General features: G+C 40.7%; 1 protein-coding gene across 1 annotated transcript in view; it reads right to left on the reverse strand.

Annotated features, from left to right (window-relative positions):
- LOC130913368 (calsenilin) overlaps positions 1 to 22,469 on the reverse strand; it is an 86,242-nt gene extending 63,773 nt beyond the window's left edge. Inside the window, exons 1-2 of the mRNA XM_057831938.1 lie at positions 22,454 to 22,469; positions 22,173 to 22,256 (exon numbers count right to left, since the gene is read on the reverse strand). Coding sequence (XP_057687921.1) covers positions 22,173 to 22,178 — 6 coding nt within the window. The 5' untranslated portion in view covers positions 22,179 to 22,256; positions 22,454 to 22,469. The remainder of the gene's footprint in view (positions 1 to 22,172; positions 22,257 to 22,453) is intronic.
- Between the last annotated feature and the right edge of the window lie 2,414 nt (positions 22,470 to 24,883).

The following is a 24,883-nucleotide window of genomic DNA, read 5'->3' on the forward strand; positions in this document are numbered from 1 at the left end:
GTTCATTCAAAATTGTTGGAAACCTTTATTAATGTTTGGAGTAAAACATTACATTTTTAACAGATGAAAACATTTTGAGCATTCGTTGGCTAAAAGTAGACGAAACCTTTTGAGTATTCACCGACAAAAACTAATAGAAGCCTAACACATTATGAAATTACCAAAATATGACTAAGACTAATAAGTATTTTCGTCCAAAAGACTTAAGACGAAAATTAAAATGGCTGCCAAAAACAACACTGGTGCAGACTTGTGTTTGTGTAGCTTTACTGTATTGTTTGTGTCTAGACTGCCCTGGGAATGGCACAGGATCCCTGTGGGACAGCTGGACAAAGCGACCGGGGAGGAAGAATTCTGGGAATCTCTGCGAACTCAGATAAGCGGAAAAAGATGGCTGGGTGGATGGATGTCTGACAATCATTGCATAATCAGCACAGCTATAAATGTCAGTACATAGTGCAGATGAATTTTACAGAATAAGAACTGTATTCATCCACGTATTTCTCGCCAAAATAGTTCCAACCCAGAAGCGCAACACGGGTGGGAAAAAAAGGAATCCAGCCGTGACGAGTCTTTGGAGAGGAATATTCCCCAAACTAACAGCTGCAGGCAGACATTGTTTTTAACACAAAAAAATCCTTTGCTACATTAGCGGCTTATCCACGCGCCACTGAGCACTCATAGTACACGACTTACGCCGTTAACACACTGCTACGCCAGGACCTTCAGTCGCATAATGAATTCTCACTTAGCCTTGACCACGTGTATTACCGTGCCGGTGAACTGAAACAAAATTGAATCACAATACAAAGTCAGAGTTTTAAACCTTACAAAAGCATCACACGTGGGATACACGCACACACACACGCGAATCCTCGGGGGGACTTATTTGCACGCCCTATATGGTCGAACATATGTGCATCATGCTGAGAGCAAACGGAGCAAAAAGAGTAGCCGTCGCTTCGTGCCATAAATGATTAAATGAAAGAGGCTACACGGTTGCTTCAATGGATGTTGCTTGACATTAAACAGTCACTACTGCCTAAAGGGCAATACTAGTAGTTGAGGGAAATGCACTGTATTAGTTCAATGGGAAGAGATAATATACTTTTCTTTTTGTTGTATTTGTGCTACAACTTTTTTCAAGCTAGATGTGTGGTTAAACAGGAAAAATATCGTTGTTACTGACTATACTTACCATACTTACTGACTATAAGCTGCCACCCACCAAATTTGACATGAAAACAGCATTTGTTCATAGATAGGCCACACTGGACTAGGATTAGGCATAGCTGTCCTCACTATATTATGGGATATTTACACCAAAAGATATTTACTGGTAACACTTTATTTGACAGCGGCATCATAAGACTGTCATAAGGCCAAATGAAACATAATTAAACTTTGACCCAATTTACTGCAAAGCTTCATTGCTTCAAGAAGCTTCATTTGGCCATCACTGATCCCTTGGGGGAGACAGTCAACCTCTGCTTCCAACGCTGCTGTCGTCCAACATGCCTCCTAACATGCAGTGCGGCGCTACAGACAAAATTCATGTCTGCGCTAGTTATTTAATTATTTACTGTTCGAGTTGTATCATTAACTCATTTGCTCCCCTAAACATATAAATATGTTCTATTTTTAAATGCGTCATTGTCCAAAAAACGTACTTATACGTCTTTTGTGTTTTTTTTTTTACAAGAAGCATCTATAGCTTGCGATATATCTGAGAAAAAAACAAGGCTCCAGTAGCAGTAGCGCATTTTGTAAGAGCCGCAACCCGATTCAACAGCAATGAACGGCCGGGCAACACGGTCAGAGCGCTGGTGGCATGATGCCAGGAGGCGATCCGACCAAACAAAACAACCGAGAGCACGCCTGGGAGGCCAGGCGCTGGACGACCGAGCAAAACGAGTGGGACTCCCAGTGCAGCGGCTCGCCGAGCAGATCCCGCAGAGACGCAAAAATAATCCATCCTTGTGAGACAGACAACGATGAGGGAAAAGTTTACACGGCTGACGTGGCGACAACGTCGTCACCTCGGCGACAGAGCGTCATCTCTCAGTAGTCATGTGTAAATAAATTGTTACTTTGCTATCAAAAGCTCTATTTGTCTGGTTGGTCATGGTATTTTGTAAAAGGAAAACATTATTCAGATGTTTGTGATTAAATAATGCAAAAATAGCTTTGTTAAAATCAAAGTTATGTTTGAAATGTATGCATTTACAAAAAGCTCATTTTCTCTGTTTTTTCATCAGAAATTGGAAAATTGCTCAAACTAAGCTACTTTCTAATGCTGATTTCTAAAGAATGGAAAAAGATATGAACTTACTTTGTTTTCTGCTGAAAGAGAGTCTAATCTTTCCTTTGATGGGTTCCATGTTTATATAGCAATAGAACAGAATTTTCTGTGGGCCTTGCAAAATTAGTCAAAATCCAGAAAAACAGCCGGGAGCGAAGGGCCTTGCTCTGGTGAAAATGGCTGGGAGTGAATGAGTTAATTGCTAGTTAAGGTTTGGTAACAGTTTATTTGACAGTGGTGCCATAAGACTGTCATAAGACTATCATAATTATGACACGACACTGTCGTGAGGATTAATGAATGCTTATAAAAGATGTCATTTAGTGTCATCTGTGAAATTATCTCACTTTTGAATGGATGTAAAAGTTGTAAACTGGACATATATGGAGTTAGTGACATAATTTGGCGGATGACAATGACATAAGTTATAAGCATTCAGTATAGTACGCATGATAATGTCATCTCATAATTATGATGGTCTTATGACAATGCTGTCAAATACAGTGTTACCTATTACCCCAAATAAATCAACAAATAAGCTGCACTGAACTATTAGCCATAGGATTACTAATGAGGGAAAAAAGTAGCGGCTTATAGTCCGAAAATTACTGTAGTTATTTAGCACTTCCTTCCTAAAGTACACTTCTAAACGAGTTCATTCAACTAAAATCAAGGCTTCTCAAAAATATGCATGGTAGGCTGATTGAACAGTGTGTGAACGGTTGGTTGTCTCTTTGTTCCCGGCGATTGATTTCCAACTAGTTCAGGGTGTACCCCGCCTCCTACTGGAATAGGCTCCGACACCCCTGCTACGTGAGGATAAGCGGCACGGAAGATAAATAAATACTAATCACCCAATCTTAACCCCATTGAGCTATTGTTGGAGCATCTTGACGACCCATCAAGCCAATCCAGTTTATGGCACCTGGGAGTTTAGAGTGAAATTTCTCCAGATGACCTCAACAAATTAAAAGCTAGAATGCCAAAGATCTGCAATGCTGTAATTGCTGCAAATGGAGCATTCTTTGCCGAAAGTAGGTTGAAGAATTATTTCTAACAAAAAAACATTACCTTGTCTACATTTTCTATTCATTTTGCAACCGTTTATGTGACTTTTCATGAAAAACACAAATTCGTCTTCAAAAATTGCCCTCCAAGTCTTGCTTCCTTTACGACAGCGCATGTCAACAGCGCAAAGTGACAGGGAGAAATAGAAAATATGCAAAAATAGAATCACGTATTACACAGTATAAAAGTAAGTACAATTCTGATGAGAAATGACTAAACCCTCCTCCTTTTTAATTCATATGTAAGGTAAATATGGAAATCTTAGCTTCATTAGTATTCATGCATGAAGAAACCCTTTAAAGTCCCTCAAGGGGGAAATTCCCATTTTAACACCCAGTTCCATTTTTTTCCATACATAGCAGCAACTCATTTGCGTATTCTAAATGTTTCGCATTTTATCCATGCAGGAGCCTTCAGACAAATTGTCGAGCAAGAGATTTGAAAGAGAAATGACATTTTTCTTTGACAGAGCGGGGAAAAGGAGGATTGTAGAAGCTGAATTCAACTTGAATGTGTTGGTGGTGGTGACACAGCGATGAAGAGACAAGCGATGTCAAGACTGTGGGACATTAGTGCATGGGAGCTTCCATAAATAAAATATGTGTTATTAACATTCTGCCAGACATTTGACATCACTCATGCTCCACTTGTGTTCTTCAGTGAAAGTAACAGGACTGAGTTTGAGGGGCAGTTTACATGGTGACGCTCCGAGAATACGACAAATTTCAAATTTATATGGTCCCGTCTCCATTCGAACAATGTCGCAATTCTGCGTGAAAACAATGTAGTATTCATGCCAGGCCCTAGAGGGCAGTGCAGATTTACAAGGTGAGAGCACTTTGAAACCAACAACCTACTCAGCCCAGAAGACAACGTACCCGTCCACTCCAAGCAATGGCATTTTTCTTTTGCTCCAAAAGGCACAAAAATGAAAACATTTAAAATATTTAAATTAAAAATATTATAAAAACAGTAAATTAAAGCCGACGTACTGCCATATTTGCTGTTTTTAATGTTTAGTAGTACCGCTGCGCACGGTCAATGTGACGTCTGCAAGAGCTGACATTATCGACGCGGAAGCTTTCCTTTGATATGGATGCGGAAGAAGCCCCCTCAAGCCCCAGCAATCGAATCCTTCCACTTTAGCGCCCGGATTCAAAGGTTTGCGTCTTCGCCTTCCGTTTTCGCCAACATCATATAAAAAGGAGGCCATCCCGCAACACAGTCATTGCGTCTTGGTGTCGCAGAGTCACCATGTAAACTGCCCCTTAGTATAGAATTAACAAATAAAGCGGACAGTAGTCTCATGACACTTACAGGGATAATTTGTTCTGGTTAACTCAGTCACTGCCATTGATGGCAATGGACATTCAATTCATTTTGACTGATCATTCCCTCCCACTGAGTGTGGATCGGACATCTACAGTGGGGAGAACGAGTATTTGATACACTGCCGATTTTGCTGGTTTTCCCACTTGCAAGCCATGTAGAGGTCTGTAATTTGTATCATAAGTTCTCTCACTGTGAGGGACGGAATCTAGTACAAAAATCCAGAAAATCACATTGTATAATTTTTAAATAATAAATTTGTATTTAACTGGATGAAAAAAGTGCTTGATACATTACCAACTAGTAAATATTTCGGCTGTTAGTTCTTTTTAAGAACCCCTCCTGTTCTCCACTCATTTCCGGAATTAACTGCACCTGTTTGAACTTGTTACCTGTATAAAAGACATCTGTTCACATGCTCAAACAAACAAACTCCAACCTCTCCACAATGGCCAAAATAGCTGTGTAAGGACATCAAGGATAAAATAATAGACCTGCACAAGGCTGGGATGGGCTACAGGAAAATAAGCAAGCAGCTTGGTGAGAAGGTAACAACTGTTGGAGCGATTATTAGAAAATGGAAGAAGTTCAAGTTGACGGTCAATCTGCCTCGTTCTGGGGCTCCATGCAAGATCTCACCTCGTGGGGCATCACTGATCATGAGGAAGCTGAGGGATCAGCCCAGAACTACACGGCAAGACCTGGTCAATGACCTGAAAAGAGCTGGAACCACAGTCTCGAAGAAAACCATCGGAAACACATTATGCCATCATGGATTAAAATCCTACAGCGCACGCAAGGTCCCGCTGCTGAAGCCAGTGCATGTCCAGACACGTCTGAAGTTTGCCACTGACCATCTGGATGATCCAGAGGAGCAATGGGAGAAGGTCATGTGGTCGGGTGAGACCAAAATTGAACTTTTTGGTCTAAACCGTGTTCGTTGTGTTTGGAGGAAAAAGAAGGATGAGTACAACCCCAAGAACATCACCCCAACCATGAAACATGGAGGAGGAAACATCATTTTTTGTGGCTGCTTCTCTGCCAAGGGTACAGGACGACTGCACTGTATTGAGGGGAGGATGGATGGGGCTATATATCGCCAGATCTTGGCTGACAACCTCCTTCCTTCAGTGAGAGCCCTGAAGATGGGTCGTGGCTGGGTCTGCATGACAACGACCCAAAGCACACAGCCAAGGCAACTTAAGAGTGGCTCCGTAAGAAGCATCTTAAGTTCCTGGAGTAGCCTAGCCAGTCACCAGATCTGAACCCGATAGAAAATCTATGGAGGGAGCTGAAAGTCCATGTTGCCCGGCAGCAGCCCCGAAACCTGAAGACTGGAGAAGATCTGCACGGAGGAGTGGGCCAAAATCCCTGCTGCAGTGTGTGCAAACCTTGTCAAGGACTACAGGAAACGTTTGGTATCTGTAATAGCAAACAAAGGTTTCTGTACCAAATATTAAGTTCAATTTTTGTGATGTATCAAATACTTATTTCATGCAATTAAATGCAAATTTATTATTTAAAAATCATACAACGTGATTTTCTGTTTTTTTGTATTAGATTCCGTCCCTCACAGTTGAAGAGAACTTATGATACAAATTACAGACCTCTACATGCTTTGCAAGTAGGAAAACCAGCAAAATCGGCAGTGTATCAAATACTCGTTCTCCCCACTGTATCACCGTCCGTGGCAGCAAATTAGTTCACCTTGTCTATAGACAAGGAACTCACAAGAGAGCAGCCTTAGACATTCCTACTATGGAGGACCAAGAATGCAAAAATCAAATACTTCAATACATAATTAAATCAATTACTGAATGTTTCATTAAAATGCTTCTATTTCAATATTTCTTTATTTGTTTCAACATTTATTTCAATTTATTTTTATTATTATTTATTTCCTTCCAAATCATCAGCAAGGTCTAAAATATGTCCCGCCAACTCCCGAAAAAGGTGAAGTATATCCTCCTTAGCCGCCATGTTTTGAAAGACTACAGACAGCAACAATCGATTAGACTTAGGTGCCGTTTACATAGTGATGCTGCGACACCAAGACGCAACAATTCTGTCGCGAAATGGCCTCGCCTTTATATGCTGATGGCGAAAACGGAAAGCGAAAATGCAACCCTTTGATTAAGGGCTCCAAAGTGGAAGGATTCGATTGCGGGGCTTGCTCCGCAACCATATGAATGGAAAGCTCTGGCGCCTTAGATGTCAGCACTCGCACACGTCACTTTAGGTGTGCGCAGCGCTGCTACTAAACATTAAAAACGGCAAATGTGGCAGTACGTCGGCTTTAATTTACTGTTTTTGTAATATTTTTAATTTAGATATTTTAACTATTTCCATTTTTGTGCCATTTGGAGCAAAAGAAAAATGCCATTGCTTGGAGTGGACGGGTATGTTGTCTTCCAGGCTGACTTGGTTGTTGGTTTCAAAGTGCTGTCGCCGTGTAAATCTGCACATCCCCCTAGGGCCTGGCATGAATACTACATCGTTTTCACACAGAATTGCGACATTGTTCGAATGGAGACGGAACCATTTGATTAAGGGCTCCAAAGTGGAAGGATTCGATTGCGGGGCTTGCTCTGCAACCATATAAATGGAAAGCTCTCGCGCCTTAGACGTCAGAACTCGCACACATCACTTTAGGTGTGCGCAGCGTTGCTACTACACATTAAAAAACATCAAACATGGCGGAACGTCAGCTTTAATTTACTGTTTTTATAATAATTTTTAATTTAAATATGTTTAATGTTTCCATTTTTTTGCCTTTTGGAGCAAAACAAAAATGTCGTTGCTTGGAGTGGGCGAGTATGTTGTCTTCCGGTCTGAGGAGGTTGTCATTGTCAAAGTACATCACTGGCCATCGCCTTGTAAATCTGCACTGGCATGAATACTACATCCTTTTCACGCGGAATAGCGTACCGCACGAATGCTACTTTTAGACCGTGTCGTCGCCATCGTAACGTGAAAGTGGGACATTATACACATGCCCTTGCATACAATCCATTTTATTACTGCTTGTTTTCTCCGGTAATCTTTCAAAAATAAACATGCCGATCAAACACTGCTGCTATGGAACTTGTAGAAAGGACTCTAGACATTACGACATATGAAGGATGTTTTCTTCATACGTTTCCCGAAACTAAAAACTCGGAGGAAAAAGATGTGAAGAATGGATCAACTTGCGCGGACGTCGAAAAGACCAGTTTAACGCCAGGAAGGTGAAGCCATTGACATGTCATATGCAGTAAACATTTTGTTCGGGGCCATGGTCATTCCTTATGTTTTAGCATGTTTTGCCGTGCTGCTTCTGTCTGATAATGAATGATCTGGAAAAAATTAAAATGGTATCTGACAGCCACTGTTACCTTTTCTGTTGTAAAAAAAGCAACTTTAGTAAGGGGGGTGTGTAAATAAATTCTAGAAGTAAAATTTGTTACTGGTTTATTGAACTCTTGATGAGGTCGGCTCGTCTTTTTCCTGTCTTTTTCAGCCCTCGACACTCAAGCCATCTCTTTAACTGAACATTTGTATGTTCTTCCACATCTTTACCAGTGAATTGGGCACCTGGGACATCATTTTCGGACAGAATTGGTAGGTTTAGCTCAGTAAACATCTTGTTCGTACACTATTTCCATTCATTTACCATTGGGGACAAACGGGAGGTTGACTCGCCAAGCCACAATTGCTAACGTAATGAATATTAATGAGCAAAAGTTACGTGTTGCTTGCGGTACGCCATTGGGACAGCCTTCGAATGGAGACCTAACCATATAAATGCAAATATGAAATTTGTCGTATTCTCAGAGCATCACCATGTAAATGGCCCCATAGATCAGCGTTAGTCCCAGTCACTGACTTCAATGGGTGAGTTCGACAGATAAAATAAATTCATGTAAATGTGTCCATGAAATAATTCATTAAATATTGAAATAATTATATATGATTTTACATTAAGCTCGTATTTTAATTAAATAATGACACATTTATTCATTTAATTCCCATTTTAATTACCATAATTGTCGGACTATAAGCCGCTACATTTTTCCCTCATTATGAATCCTGTGGCTAATAGTCCGGAGCGGCTTATTTGTTGATTTATTTGGGTTAATAGGTAACACTTTAATTGATAGCAGCGTCATAAGACCGTCATAATTATGAAATGACACTGTCATGGGCATTAATAAATGCTTATGACAGATGTCATTATGTGTCATCTGGCAAATTTTGTCACTAACTCCATTTATGTCCAGCTCGGATCTTTTACATCCATTCAAAAGTGATATCATTTGTCATAAGCATTTATTAATGATCATGACCGTGTCATGTCATAATTATGACGGGCTAATGATAGTCTTATGACGCCACTGCCAAATAAAGTGTTACCGGTTAATATTTTTGGGTGTAAATATCTCATAATACAGTGAGGACAGCTGCAGCTGATAGTCCGGTCCGGCTTATCTATGAACAAATGCCGTTTTTGTGTCAAATTTGGTGGGTGGCAGCTTGTAGTTAGGTGCGCCGAAAATTACGGTAATTAATGACACATTTAAGTATTTATTTAAAGATGTATTTAGATATTTTATTCTGTCCCATTTGGTCTTCCATAAGTTGGGAGGACCAGTATAGTGCATTAATTCCCTCGAATTTACCTAGCCCAATCATCTGACTATAATGACACAAAATAGAAAAGGATCTCCCCCTGGCCACAAATAACATTTAAAAAAAAAAAAAAAAAAAGCTCACAATAATTCAGTTTAGTGAGCAGTAACCTTTCTTTTATTTTTGGCAACACGTATTTTAAAAGAAGCATCATCATCAGGCCACCGACAGTATTTCTTTGGCATTTGTTTTGTAAAAAAAGCAAAGAATTAAATAGCTTTTCCTTTGACTTTTGGGCGACATTTTAAAAGAAGACCCACTGTCAAGAGGAATATCCCACAAGCTGTCAGCATGTGACTTCAACAAGGATAACGACTTAATTTGCTTTTCTTAGGCATTTGTCATTTTTGTCAATCAGTCAACATCGAACGTTTCCATTTACGTCATTTTCTTCTTTTTAACGCATTACACAGCCCTGTTTTTAACTCATGCTGCTAACTCTCCCAGTCAATATGGATTGGACATCTAGTGCCGACAATGGCAGGCAATTAGTGCCGCATAAAGGATCAATTCCTTAAATCCTTTATATTTTGTTATTATTGTATTTTTTAATGATGTACACCCGGAACTAAACTATTCAAAAGTCAATCACCAGCACTACTATATAACTGAAAAGAATTTGTTATTTCACCCAAATGCAATGTCCAGTAAAGTCAACATATTGCTTCAGGGAGCAAAGTGGGAGTGCATGTTGTTGTCGGAGAGCTGATACTATTTGTGTGCGGACAGCTTGCGCTCTCAGTCAGTGCGGTTGTCAGTGCGAAGCAGAAAGGGAGGAGGAATGCTCTGTCCATATGGAAGGCAAGCTGTGTATGTGTTTGTGAGAGAAAGGAAACTATATTGACGTGTCAGCCCTCGCAAGGAGAAAGTATTAATCCTCTCGGGTGGCCCTCGGGAGCCGAACATTTAACATTTCCAACGAAGGTTGTCACTTGTCTTGTTTGGACCGCATGGATCGTTCATAACCGCGACATATATGACTGTCAAGACGTTCAGTAATTGATGATTGCTTTGCATACAATGCAAAAAGACAGTTTGGTCTTTAAAGCATCACAAAAAAACAACTGAGAACACAAACATGTCACAAAGAACAACTGAGAACAAAAACATGACAGAACCCCCCTCCCCCTCAACGGACGCCCCCTGGGTCTCTGAGTCTGATTGAGATCCACATAAATGGCTTGCCGTTCATCACAGAATCGTCCGACACAGCTGATAGCCACGGACGTCCTTAAATACAGTGGTAAGAAAGAGTATCTGAACCTTTTGGAATTTCTCACATTTCTCCATAAAATCCCCATCAAATGTGAGCTGATCTTTGTAAAAATCACACAAATGAAAAAACTGTGTCTGCTTTAACTAAAACTACCCAAACATTTATAGGTTTTCATATTTTAATGAGGATAGTATACAAACAATGACAGGGAGAAAAATAAGGGAACCATGACATTTGATATTTTGTGCCCCCCCCCTTGGCAGCAATACCTTCAACCAGACGCCTCCTGTAGCTGCAGATCAGTCTAGCACATCGATCAGGACTAATCTTGGCCCATTGTTCTCTACAAAACTGCTGTAGTTCAGCCACATTCCTGGGATGTCTGGCATTAATCGCTGTCTTTAGGTCATGCCACAGCATCTCAATGGGGTTCAAGTCTGGACTTCGACTTGGCCACTCCAGAACATGTATTTCGTTCTTCTGAAACCATTCTAAAGTTGATTTACTTCTGTGTTTTGGATCATTGTCTTGTTGCAGCATCCATCCTCTTTTTAGCTTCAACTGTCTGGCACGGCCTCAGGTTTTCCTGTACATTTTTTAAATTCATTCTTCCATTAATGATTACAAGTTGTCCAGGCCCTGAGGCAGCAAAACAGCCCCAGATCATGATGCTCCCTCCACCAACTTCACGTTGGGGATGAGGTGTTTGTGTTGGTGAGCTGTTCCATTTTTCCTCCACACGTGACGTTGTGTGTTACTCACAAAAAAATTCAGCTTTGGTTTTATCAGTCCACAAAATATTCTGCCAAAACTGTGGAGTGTCAAAGTGTCTTTTTGTGAACATTAAGCGAGCAACAATGTTTTTGCCAATGGCTACCTGCGTGGTGTCCTCCCATGAACACCATTCTTCGCCGTAGTTTTTTCAAAAAATTGATGTGTGCAGATATATTGGACTGTGCCAGTCATTTCTATAAGTCTTTAGGAGACACTGTAGGGTTCTTTTTAACCTCTCTGAGTATTCTGCGCTGAACTCTTGGTGTCATCTTTGGTGGACGGCCACTACATGGGAGAGAATCAACGATGCCAAACTCTTTCCATTTATAGACAACTTCTCTTATTGTCAATTGATGAAAATCCAGACTTGTAGAGATTGTTTTTATCCTTTCCTAGCTTTATACAAATCAAGAATCCTTGAATATACAAATCAACAACCCTTGATCTCAGGTCTTCAGACAGCTCTTTTGACCGAGCCATGATGCACATCAGACAATGCTTCCCATCAAGACATTTCTTACCAGGTGTGTGTTTTATAGTGGGCAGGGCAGTTTGCTAAAAATATTTGGTAAAAATTGTTTTCAATTGCTGTTTAAGTTTCCTTAGGCAGAGGGTTCATTCACCTATTTTTCCCCCTTCTGTCATTGTTTGAATGCTATCCTCATCAAAATATTAAAACCTTAAATGTTTGGTTGGTTTTAGTTAACGCACACATTGTATTTTCATCTGTGTGATTTTGACATAGGTCAGATCACATTTGATGGGGATTTTAGCAGAAATGTGAGAAATCCAAACGGTTCAGATACTTTTTCATACTACTGTACAGTGCGCTCCAAATGAGTCACAAAGACAGTTTGCTCTCTAATGCTTCACAAAGAACAACTGAGAACAAACATGTCAAAAAAAGAACAACTGAGAACAAAAACATCACGGGTAAAAAAGTTGTACCATATTTTTTGGACTATAAGTCGCACCTGAGTATAAGTCACATCAGCCATAAAATGCCCAACGAAGAGGAAAAAAACATATATAAGTCACTACATTTTAGGGGGAAATTTACTTGATAAAATCCAACACATAGCACAGATATGTCATCTTGAAAGGTAATTTAAAATAAAAATACAATAGAAAACAACATGCTGAATAAAGTTTACCAAACCATCAGTGTCACACCAAAACACATTGTGTTAATAATTTCACACATAAGTTGCTCCAGAGTATATGTCGCACCCCCAGACAAACTATGAAAAAAACTGCGACTTATAGTCCGAAAAATACGATATATCATATTTGCCAATTATGTAGGTTCCCATCAAAATTTGCCAAAAACATTTCATTTTAAATGGCCAAAATTTCCCTTGTATTTCCAATGGCACTATTTGTTTCAATGGCACCATTCACTCCTACTGATTTCCAACCCAGACCTTCATAATTGGCACACCCCAAAACATTATTTCTATTGGTGGTTGTTATTTTTTTTACCAAAACCTTCCATTAAAGCCCATTGATATTCAGCTCTCGATACCATTGACGCCTATATATGTCCATGCCACTGACCCACATGTACATCCATGCCCCAAAATCAACAGAAGTGATCAAAAAGGCCCCCAAATCAACAGGAAGTGACCTATATCAACAGAAAGTGACCCAGAAATGCCCCCATATCAGCAGGAAGTGACCCAATATGAACAGGAAGAGATCCTAAAATGCCCCAAAATCAACAGGAAGAGATCCTGAAATGTCCCAAAATCAACAGGGAGTGACCCAGTATACCAACATTCACATCAAAGCTACCAGAAATTGCAATTTCTAGTGGCCAGTTAATATTTTTACAGCATTGTTTTACAAGCTTTCCTTACTCGTGGGACGATTGCAACTCTCAGTACTACAGTCTGTTTCAATTTGTCTTCTTACGCGTATGCCAAACCAGTAAACACTGACACCAAAGACAATTAAATTTCCTTTAAAAAAAAAAAAAAAAAAAAACAGCTCCGCATCCCATAGCGCAGCGTTTAACTTGCGACGGAAGAGTTTTATGGCTTAGCCAAGATCCAGTTACCGGGCCTGTTAAAAAATTCAATGAGTCTAACCTTACGAATCACGCCATCAGACATTGTGAGGTGCAACGTGACGCCTTGCACTCGTGTAGTGAAGGCACATGATGATGGAATCTTTCAAATTTGTTGTTACAGGGTTCCAGTAAGGTTAAGTTGTGTGTGTGTTCGGTTACATCAGTTTTGGTCTGCGGTATTGTGTGACTGCTCTAATTAGGATACTGCTCTGCTGTACACTTGACTCCCTTAAAGACAAAGTTTGGCATACAAACAAGTCTAAAAGCATTTTGTAAAATGCATAAAGCTTCTGACACGCATACTGATTAACGGGACCAACTAAAATTGTGATCTTGTTCACGGTAAGCACGGAACAAGTAAAAAAAACATGCAGTAAGAATATTGTTTGCTTTGTTATGCAGGAGAGTTTGAATTGACTCTCTGTGTGATCTTTAAGATAGCTTTGCAAGCAAGACTGTACTTCCTGATTCATTGATTCATCATGCAGTACCATCTCGCAAACCTCAGCTGTGTAACCAATTCTGGTGTTCCAGCCAATCACGAGAAAGTAGCGGGAGCTGCAGACGTGACCAGGAACTGACGATTTGCTTCAATACTAGGGCGGAATGCAAAGCAGTTCTTTTATATCAGTCCATTTCCCAAGTTTTGTCTGAAACACACTTCATTTCCTCATGAAAAAGAATGTCACGTAAAGGTTTTTTTTGACAGGGAAATATGCCTTGCGAGTGTGATGAGAAAAGCCACCATCCAATCAGCAGTAGCCTATATTTTTATAAGGTTCGTCCCATGAAACGGGTCTCGATTGGCTCTTTCTGTTAGGTTTTGTGTTGGTTCCCTCCTACTGTGTCCCTGTGATTGCCATTGATTTCACCTGTTGTGCCATCTCCTAGTGTAACCTCCAACTTGCATCCTCCTGTGTCACCCACCTGTTCCTCGTTTTCTCGTTACCCCTTGTCTACGTGTGTATATAAGCTCCAGTTTCTTTTCACTCCTTGTTGCGTCATTGACAATGTCGATGACCAGTCCTGTCCAAGCCCTCATGTACAAGTCCCTCCGATTAAGTAAGTTTTGTTTGAACATTGCCTTTTTTATCCCCAGTCCTTTTGGTTGTACTTTGTGTTTTTGTTAGTTATTATAAAACGTTTTTTGAGTTCACGCCACCTGCCTTGCTGCATTTTTGTTTCCCTGCATTTGGGTCCACACCACCTGCCTGCCCGCGTTCCTGACACTTTCCCAGATTGATATGTGGAATATATTCGCAGGGGAAAATAGGGGTGTGACGATATATCAAAAAGGTCATATATCGCAATTCTCTGAAACACAAGAGGTTACTGATATGCTCCCACCTAGAATCGATATATCGTCTTAAAAATGTGTCACTGTTTAAACAACAGGTTGCTACCAAAATCTTCCATTTGAATAGTGTCGTCGTTAGCTCCCTGGTTGCCATTGACGGCGTTAGACATTCAATTCATGTTTACTGGATTGGACATCTAGCGCCGTCAATGGCACTGAAACCAAAGCATTCACAGCCAGTCTTGTGGATATTTACAGGTCACTACCTGTTCATTTTAGGGCCTTGAAAAGTTACTTCCTGTTGATTCTGAGTCACTTCTTATTCATTTGGGGACATTCTTGCATCACTTCCTTTTCAGTAACACAAAATCAACAGGAAGTGACTTGTAAATGCCCCAAAAGAAAAAGGAAGTGACCGAAACTCAACAGGAAACGACGTGAAATGCCCCAAAATGAACTCATGGCTTGGCACTGGCTGCCACTGATGTCCATAGATATCCAATCGGTTTGAAGTGGGAGGGATGGCAACGTATGAATGAATCCACCCTCTTACTTTAAATGGATTGAATGTCAACTAGTGATACATTCATTCTAATTCACAGCAGAAGAATGAAAAAGCTTGTTTTTCTGTTTATTAGTTGCTTTGTAGAATATCCTAGATTTCCTGACCCATGTATCGACAATTGTTGTATCGCCATATCGTGAGATCATCGTTTTCATGAGCCTTGTATTGCACAGGCATGAAAATGGGTCAGGGGTTAAAAAGTTGAGAAGGGTGTGGAGGAAATATGTTCCGGTAGGGCTGTCTCAAACGACTAATTTTCTCCCGCTTAGTCAGCCGACTATTTTTACTATTAGTCAACTAATATATATATATTTTTTTACTAATTTAGCAAAGAAATTTTGTTGACGCTAATTGATTCACGAAAACATTTTGGAACACTTAAATTCTTTGTTAAAGTACAAATAAACATGTAAATAACAATAACTAATCACACATGAACACTGAGGTCAAATGCTGATAGTAGGCCTGCACAATATTGGAAAAAACTATAATTGCGATTTTTGGGGAGTTTGCAATATTATATTGCGATATTAAAACAAGAAAATTTTCACCAAATAACTTGGATAGCTACGTTCGGGATAGCTGCACTGTTGATGGAGAAAAACAGTTTGGTCGCGCTGCCTAGCAGGAGGAAGAGTGAGACACTGTGGTGCTCAGTGTTGTTAGTAACGCGTTACTGTAATCTGATTACTTTCTTTCAGTAACGAGCAATCTAACACATTCATTTTTCCAAGCCAGTAATCTAATTCAAGTTAGTTTCCTTGGTGCCTGTGCGTTACTATTTTGTTGTTGCCTCATACTGTATGTAGAAAGAAGAATATGGTAGTCATGTACGAAGAGCATTTGAAAAGAAAATACTGCGCTTGAGTTTGGGAGTGACATCACATCTCACGTTTTCTCATCGGGGGAAAAAAATGGGTCACGTGTATTACCATGCTGCCTGTGCGCGCGTCGTCTGCCACGGAGGTCAACAACATAACCTGGCTAGTGGCTACCTATCAGGATGCTAACAGTAAAGGAGCCGGAGAGATACAACAAACGACTGCATTTTCTCACTGGAGATACAGCCATTACTTCACATATCCGTCCAGTAAAGATGGCAAAAATATCTCTGTGCGTTGCAAACTCTGCGCTGGCTCAGAAAGACTGTCGACGGCTATATACTCGACATCCAATTCAACAAGGAAGCACTTGGAATTACAGCACAACGCGTAGCGAAAAAAAAACTCGAGACAGCCAGCACTTCTACAGTTTGTAACCAGCCTTTATAATATGTACATTTTATAGTTAGAATTTGTAATCATAGGCGGAGTTTTACATTTGTGGGACTGCGGTGAGAAGCATGTTGAAGACTGAAACGAAAGTTAAAAGTTTAGACACACTTTATAATTTTTGCGTTTTATATATTTTCACTACTATTGTATATTCTCACTGAAGACATCAAAACTATGAACGAACATGTCGGATGGCAAAAAAAAAAAAGTGAAATAACTGAAAACAGGTTTTGTGTTCTACATTCTTCAAAGTATCCACCTTTGAGGTGTCTCCAAACTTTTGGCCAATACTGTATACATATATACACACATCTTGACACTGTTCGAGTTCAATCAACTGTTCAAGTTGCTGTTGGCAGCGTTTGAAAGCTTAGGTCTTAAGAAATTCCAAATATCCATCTTGCCTCCTCTGGTGTAGTTTTGGCTAAGCAAAGCAAAGGATAGTCTCCAAGGTGCTAGTCACATGATCTGTTCGAAAAATTATTTTGACCCATTATTAAAACTTTACGTAGTAGGATTTTTGTTCATTTCATTAATTTTTGTTGTTTGTTTTATTGCTTTACAACTTTTAGAGACAACATTTTAACGGCTAGGTCTTTATTTCAAAGGGGAAGTTCAGATTTTTTTACATTAGGCTTTATCTTGGAGTCAGCGGGGGTTTAATTAGTCGTTGGAATTGATTTAAACAAATTTTGTGCAGTTTGTCAGTTATTTGTTAGTTTTAGGGCTCCGGAATGGCTAAGCTAGGGCGAGTCAATGGTGGTCTACTAATTAAACCCCCGCTAACTCAAAGATTAAGCCTTATGTGAAAAACTAAATTACACGCAATGACATTTTTCTGTTATTTTTATGTTGAGGCAGCAAAAGGAAAAAAATGGGTAAAAAGTAACTGATAAGTTACTTTTAAAGTAACTTAGTTACTTTGATAATAAAGTAATCAGTAAGGTAACTAGATTACTTTTTTGAGGTGTAATCAGTAATCAGTAATTACTTTTTTAAGTAATCCATGACATCACTGGTGGTGCTGTATGAGCATGAAGCAGAAAAACATGAACGTATGTTGTTTTTAAATTCCGATACTGTGAAAAATGGCGCCATCGGCCCTAATTTTTATAACGCAGTTTAATCCAGGATCTGCACACTTGCTGCGTTCATGAAGTAAAACAAAAGTTTAAATGTTGAAAAAAAGAAAAAAAATTACACGTCCTGCGATGTGACTATTGCGCATGCGCACATTGCGATGGCGATGTTCAAACGATATATTGTGCAGGCTTACCTGATAGCATTTACTAGTGCAAAAGAATGGAATGTAAACAGATTCAGAACAATGACTTCGCCTTTCCAACGTTAGTCAGAACAATTCTTATAAAAAAAAATTTAAAAAAAAAAGCTAGCATTATTATTATGGTATACTACTATATATAATAGTATTATAATAATTATAATATTAATTTCCAATCATATTTTTTAAAAAGGGTGTCATTTTAAAGGTATTCTTAGTGTAAAATCTGAATTATGTGGTATTTTAGTATTTACATATTATCGTATTAATTCTGAAGTATGTGGGATTAACTCAAGAAATCGTTATTTATATGACAAACGTAACGTGCTTTTATTTTGAAATGTTCACTGGAAGTACGTTCGCTAAACCGCCAACAACTTTACACTCCGCAAAAAGCACTTTTCGTATTTGCTAGTGGTGTCACTAATAGATTTTTTTTTTTTTTTTCATTTTTTCGTTTGCAAATGCTGCTAACCAGCGATTTTTCCTGTTTGAAGTGTCACCTTTTAACCGCAAGTTTGCGTTTTGGAAAAGACTGCCAATGTTTTATAGCAGGTTAAAGTAAGTTGTCTTTTTCCCCATTAGTCTCAGTGTAGCAATGCTAACGTTTACAGTGTTTAATATAGATGTGTTTCCTTATTTTGTATGTGTCAACTGTAATTCTACGGCATGTTGTTGACCAATAAACATCTGGACACAACAACTGGAGTCTCATGTCCTCTACACGCACGCACAAATGTATGCACACGCGCGGTGATAAAACGCAACCGTGAAAATTACCGCCCTCATTTTTATTTACCTTGCGATAAATGGACTCATTGCATATCGCGACAGGCTTAGCTGCTTCAATAAAACATGTCGTTAGTCAGTTAGATGGATTTATGACCCCCCACCCCCTAAAAAATTTCTGCTCGGATCTACACAATTCACGTGGGTCACCCTTTTTGACTTCAAAACGGCGAATTTTGCCGAAAGGTGAGTGATTTTCATGCCTGATTGCAAATCATATCGTATCGTGAGGTACCCTGCAGTTCCCACCACTGGTGGATATATGGCACAATCAATCTTTTGTGCCAGGTTTATGTCAGAAAGTTTTCAAAGTGGTGAGAGCAATAATCGCCATCAATATTAAACTTTGTGGTCACTGCCTTAGAGAGAAACAACAGTCAGCTTTGTATCTTTTTGCTTTGGTGCACATGGCTGACTGTATTTGAATCAGTTCTGCACAACAATCTGCCTCTTTTGCTCAGAGAATGGACTTTTATCAGGCTCTCACATACTGTACATCTTAGGCATGAGGATGAATTCATACCTGACTTTTGCATCTTTGAGGGATAAATGAAACACTAGCATGTTTGATACGAATGCTTTAATGCCTACAGCCACAATCATAATATTTACCGTATATGACTAGCTCTCACGCACTGACAAACAGTGCATATTGCCGATGGTATTTTTCAACAAACGCATGTTTGCACATTTGTAACCAGAGTTGGGTAGATGAGCCAAAAATTGGACTCAAGTAAGAGTAGCGTTACATCAGTATAATATTACTCAAGACAAGTAAAAGTAGTCATCTAAAAAAATTTAAAAAGTAAAAAAGTATTCAATAAAAAGAATACTCAAGAAATGAGTTTTGAGTATTGTGAGTATAATTGTTCGTAACCAGTGTGTATATGTTTTTATCCATTTTATTTATTTAGTTTTTCCTTTTTGTTTCTGTTAACATTTTATTTATTAATTGAAAATTGATAATTAATAATTAAGAAATAATAATTGCTGATATTTGTTATTTTTAAAGGACAACAAATAGGCACGTGGCCTTTAAACGTTCGAAGCTCTTAAGTGTTAAAAAAAATAAAAATCATAATAATAATGATCAAAAATACTCTATAAAGGGCTAAAGTCATATGTGTCATCTTTTGAATGTCCAATGTAGTGACCGTTGCTCCTGAAAGGGTTAACTCAGTGGCTACGTTTGCATGGACAAAGTTTCCTTAATCCGGTCAGTTTTCAGATTAAAATCATGATCTGATGCACTGTTTTCATGGACAAGAAAAATATTGATCCGATTAGGACTTTCGTGTTCTTGCATCAGTGCGTCAATCAAAACAAAATATTTGGACATCCGCAGATTGATGCTGCCTTAATGTGGTGTCATAATTAATGTATACAATGGTACCTCTACTTACAAAATTCATGGGTTCTGGAAGTAGTTTCGTAAACTGAAAATTCTGGAAGTAGAGACGCATTTTCCATGTAAATGCCCGAATCTGTTCCAAGCATTCCAAAATCTTTTATAAAGCATAAAAATGCCTGACACGCGAAGGAAGAGGACGCTGGGATACACATATACACATACAGTAGAGGTCCCTCTTAGCCACTCTCTTCTTTCAGCAGGAAAAAAAGTTAGTTCATATCTTTTTTCCATTCTTTAGAAACCAGCATTATAAAATAGCTTAGTTTGAGCAATTTTCCAATTTCTGATGAGAAAACAGAGAAATTGAGCTTTTTGTAAAAGCATACATTTCAAACATAACTTTGACTTTAACACAGCTATTTTTTGACATCCCAAACATCTGAATAATGTTTTCCTTCTACAAAATAAAAAAAAACAAGACAAATGCAGTTTTTGATAGGAAAAGTAAAAATTTATTTGCACATGGCTGGACTGTTGGGCAGGGAGATGGCACTGTTGTGGCCGCCGCAGCTGTCTCGGCGGACTGGGTGGGCTTTTCCCTTGTCACCGCCTGCAGTATCTCATCTAGATGGATTTTTTTTTGTCTTTCTTTTGTGGTGACCACTTCCTCGTAGCGGAGTTCGCCTGGGGAACTTGTGTGGGGTTAGGGTTAGGGTTCCTGGGGGGAACTGGTTTGGCCGTGCGCATTTCCGGCTGAGTCGCGGGAGACTGGAGGGTGCGGGGGACGCGAGCGGCTGAGCACGGCGGTGCGGGCTCTGCTCGGCGAGCAGCACGGACTCAACGGCATTGTCTGCCGCACTGGTGCTCCCGGTCGTTCTGCCCGGTCGTCTGCCGCCTGGCATCCTGGACGTCCTCCTGGTCGTTCATCGCCTGGCATCCTGGACGTCCTCCCGGTCGTCTTGCTCGGACTTCCCACGCCTGGAGTCCTTGTCTTCCGCCGGCGCCCCGACCTTGCGGCCCGGCCATTCGTTCCGTTGAATCGGGTTGCGGGTCTTACGAAATGTGCTAATGCCCTCCAGTGGCCAGTTTTATTGCTTTAAAATGCATTTTCAGCATTGTGCTTTGGAGCAGAGTTGCATCAGAACCTAGGGACGTCTCTTGTGGAAAAAAAATGTAAAAGACGTATAAATACGTTTTTGGGACACTGAAACAATTAAAAATAGAACATATTTATACGTTTTTGGGAGCAAATGAGTTAAGAATGGGGTGTGTACATGAAGCATTTTTATTCCGATCGGGCTTTTAATCTGAATAAATTTGTCCATGTACTGTACACGTAGCCACTATCAGCTGTGGAATTCATTTGAGGGAGGGCTGGCAACCGATGAGTTAAATAGAACATCTGCTGTCGGGCAAACAATGCGCACGCATGCAGTCAGCTTGCGGCAATCACCTTAATTCATAGTGACACATTAACTGATAAGAAATACAATACTCTGCATCCTGATGAGAGAAAGTGCATCCATCTCTCCACTTGACTCATCTTCATCACCTTGCTCTTAGTGCCACCACTGAGCATTGCTGACATTAGGAACGCATTAAACATTTGACCTAAGACATGATTAAAAAAATATATGTCTTCTCAGTGGGAGATCTCCAGTGCAGAGCACGAACGCACCATTCCAAAAAGCTTTAACGAGCAATTCCCCTTGCAAAGGTGTTGAAAGTCACTTTTTGTTGGGCTTTCACTTCAAGCCATCTAATGACCACTGATTCATGTCTTGCATTATGCTCAGAGCAAAACAATCTGTCGTTAATAGATTTTCAAGTCAAGTCCAATGAGGAGAGAGGAAAGTGACGATGGAATAATGAAGAGGAGGAGGAGTGAGAAGCATGGGAGATGAAGATGCCAAGTGACACTTGCTGGAAAAGCATCTTCAGGGTTTGAGTGCAGCAGGGGTAACAGCGCTCTGAAGCAAAGCCGCTCATCATCGGCCGAGCAATTACATAACTTTGCCTCGCAAGCGATCTAATACTTGATAATGCTCGGAATTCAGACAACAAGTAGAACCGCGCCAGCAACAAGCAGCTCTATTGGATTTTTATTTTTTACTTCTTTCTGATAGAAAATTAAATTCACTTCTGATTTTTCTGCGAGTGAACAAAGATGTTTAACGTCCTCTTACCTGCATGATGCCTGTGGGTGGTGCTCCTGCTCGGCGTGTGTCCTCGTTGCGCGCACCTCAACCTCTGACGCGCCAGTGTAGTGCCTGGATGCAAAGGAATGCAACACATACCCATGGAGAGAGAGAGAGCGAGAGAAAGAGAGCGAGAGAGAGAGAGGGTGGGAGGGAGAGAGGGATGTGTGGCGCATGTGTGGATTTTCATCAGTAGGAGCCTAATGATGTGGAAATGTGGAGTCAACAGGCGGGCTGCAGTTGTAATGTGCAAAGCTTTAAAATATCACCTGGAGAGGTTTCACGGCGCCACACATCGTCAGGTTGCATTGGAAACAAACTGTAGAAGTGTGTGTGCAAGTGTGTGTGCACGCGGCAGGGTGTGTGCTTGACACAAAACATAACACCTTTACAGTGGTGCCTTGACATACGTATAAAGTGAATCAAATTTATGAGCTTTTTTTTCCCCCTTACGTTGCCTGCCTCATTGGCTGCTATTGACAATCAATGGCACTGAAGCATGATCATTCACTGCCATCCCTCCTTAGTCAAATGGGTTCAATTTCAGTAGCCGTCAATGTCTGCCAATGAGGTAAATTCAGGTTTTATTGTTTCTTTATGAATAGGTACAGGGGCAGGGGTTGGAAAGGGGAGTGTGGCCTACACCGGCCCGGGATACCTCGAAAGAACTGCTTTTGTGGGGGTCCTTGCCCATACCCCCCTCTACTTTGACTTTTAGGCTACGTCTACTCTAGGACGGATAATGGCCTTAAACGTGTAATTAGTTGGACTATTCGGCATGTCGGCTACACTAGTATGCCTCTTATCCGGATTAGTTGTTAGACGGATAATGTAGGCGGGTAATGTTACCCACCGCCTACGCGCCGCCTAATTTGGACTGCTGTCACCGTACAACATTCGAATACTCAGGAAGGGACGTAATGCCGTCGCTGTTTTTAGTGCGGCATGACAGCATCATAAACAATGGAGGCGGACGATCACGACGTGACATTCCTGCTCCTTTTTTTCCCCACACATTTTTCTTGAACCTTCAAACTACGTCACAATAATATGCTTCAATTCAGTGCTCATTTGGGGTCCTCCCATAGCAGATGAGGTGGAGATGAGCGTTTTTTACAGAGCTCGTCTTCCGAGTTGTCTCCGATCAGCCAGCTGCTGTCCCCTCCCAACTCAATGCCGACCGAACATGACTACTGTATATAAAAATGCGTAGAGGAAAATTAAACACCAAAAATGCGAAAAGTGACCTGCATGGTACCTCCAGTCAAAGGGGCGTGCGATCTGTATTTTCCCCAGACATTTCTGCCTGTCAAAACTGTTGCCACTTCCAGGATCGCCACTTTTAAGCACAAGCAGTCCTGGTTGCTACTTCCAGGAAATATACTCAGCGCCACACCATATGCTTCTATTTGTTATTTTCCAGGTGGTGAGAGCGCAACTGAGCATCGATTGTAACATCCCAAGTAATGATGTCAGGCTTCCGTTGTTTTATAAAGATTTATTTCGATCGCAACACGGCACCTGCTTGTAAAAGCAGAGCGTGCTCTCCCTTCCACTCTCGCTCCTGTGTGATGCATTAAATTGCGATCACAAAATAATTACAGTCTAGAACGTGTAGTAATTTCAAAATTTGCCGCGGGCTAGGCTGAGTTTCCGTTTCAGAGGTAAACCACGCGGGTGATGCCGTAACACGTGAGGCTTCTCCTTTTTACGCATGTGTAGTTTGCGCAAATGCAGGCGTACCTTGCAGAAGCAGGGAGGCCCTTAAACGCACCTTAAACGAAGTGTGGACACGTATGAAAATAGTTGGCAAAATACCCTGGAGCAAATTATCTGTCCTAGTGCCTTATTGTTGTTGACCTGTTGTTAGGGCTTCTGCTCCTCCCTCCTGAGTTCTCAACTGCCTCCGGCAGGTGTGCATGTTTTATCCTAATAACACGTTGAAGGTCAGGCGGGTGGAGCGGCCACAGGTGCAGGCTATCACCATCAGCAGCCTTTAAAAGCCAGTGGACGCCTCACCTTGTCGCCAGATCAACTCGTCTAGTTCGGCTGTCAGTTGCATCATGCCTTGCTTATAATTTTGTCTTTGATTCTCGGCTCACGATATCCTGCTTTTCGCCCCAGGGCCTGTTTCTGCACGCCACTTGTCGGATCCCAATGCCTGCTTCTTCCCTGAACACTGCCTGTCTCTCGCTGGTCCAAATTCCACCAGCTTTGTTCGCAAATAAACAAAACATTTGTGATCACAGTCAGTTGTACAGCTGTCTCCTCCGGGATCCCCTCCTATCCGCGCAACCCTAAAACCTGTGGCTTTAGTTCAAATTTGGCAGGATGGGTGTGGCAGACCTCGGAGTACACCTGCAGCTCATCTGCAATCACCACTGCTTTTAAGGAGCAGCCTGGGCATAAGCAGGTGCCAGATGATTTCCTGTCAACATTGGGGCATTGGCCAACTAAGCTTGTAGTTTTGACTCATGTTGTTGACTAATTCTGTCTTTGCCTTCAGGACACCGAACCAGCCAGGCCTCCTGTCTGAATGGAGCCACCTGCCACAACCATTCTCTGACTCATTACCCCCGCCAGCCACTCAACACCTTGCCTGTGTTCAATAAATATCACTTCATACTTCATCTGCTTCCGGGTCGCATTTTTGTCTGCACTAGCTTTGCCTATCCTGCCCTAAAAGCTAAGAATTAACA

The sequence above is a fragment of the Corythoichthys intestinalis genome, chromosome 3, assembly GCF_030265065.1.
Source record: "Corythoichthys intestinalis isolate RoL2023-P3 chromosome 3, ASM3026506v1, whole genome shotgun sequence".
In the NCBI taxonomy this organism is placed as follows: Eukaryota; Metazoa; Chordata; class Actinopteri; order Syngnathiformes; family Syngnathidae; genus Corythoichthys; species Corythoichthys intestinalis.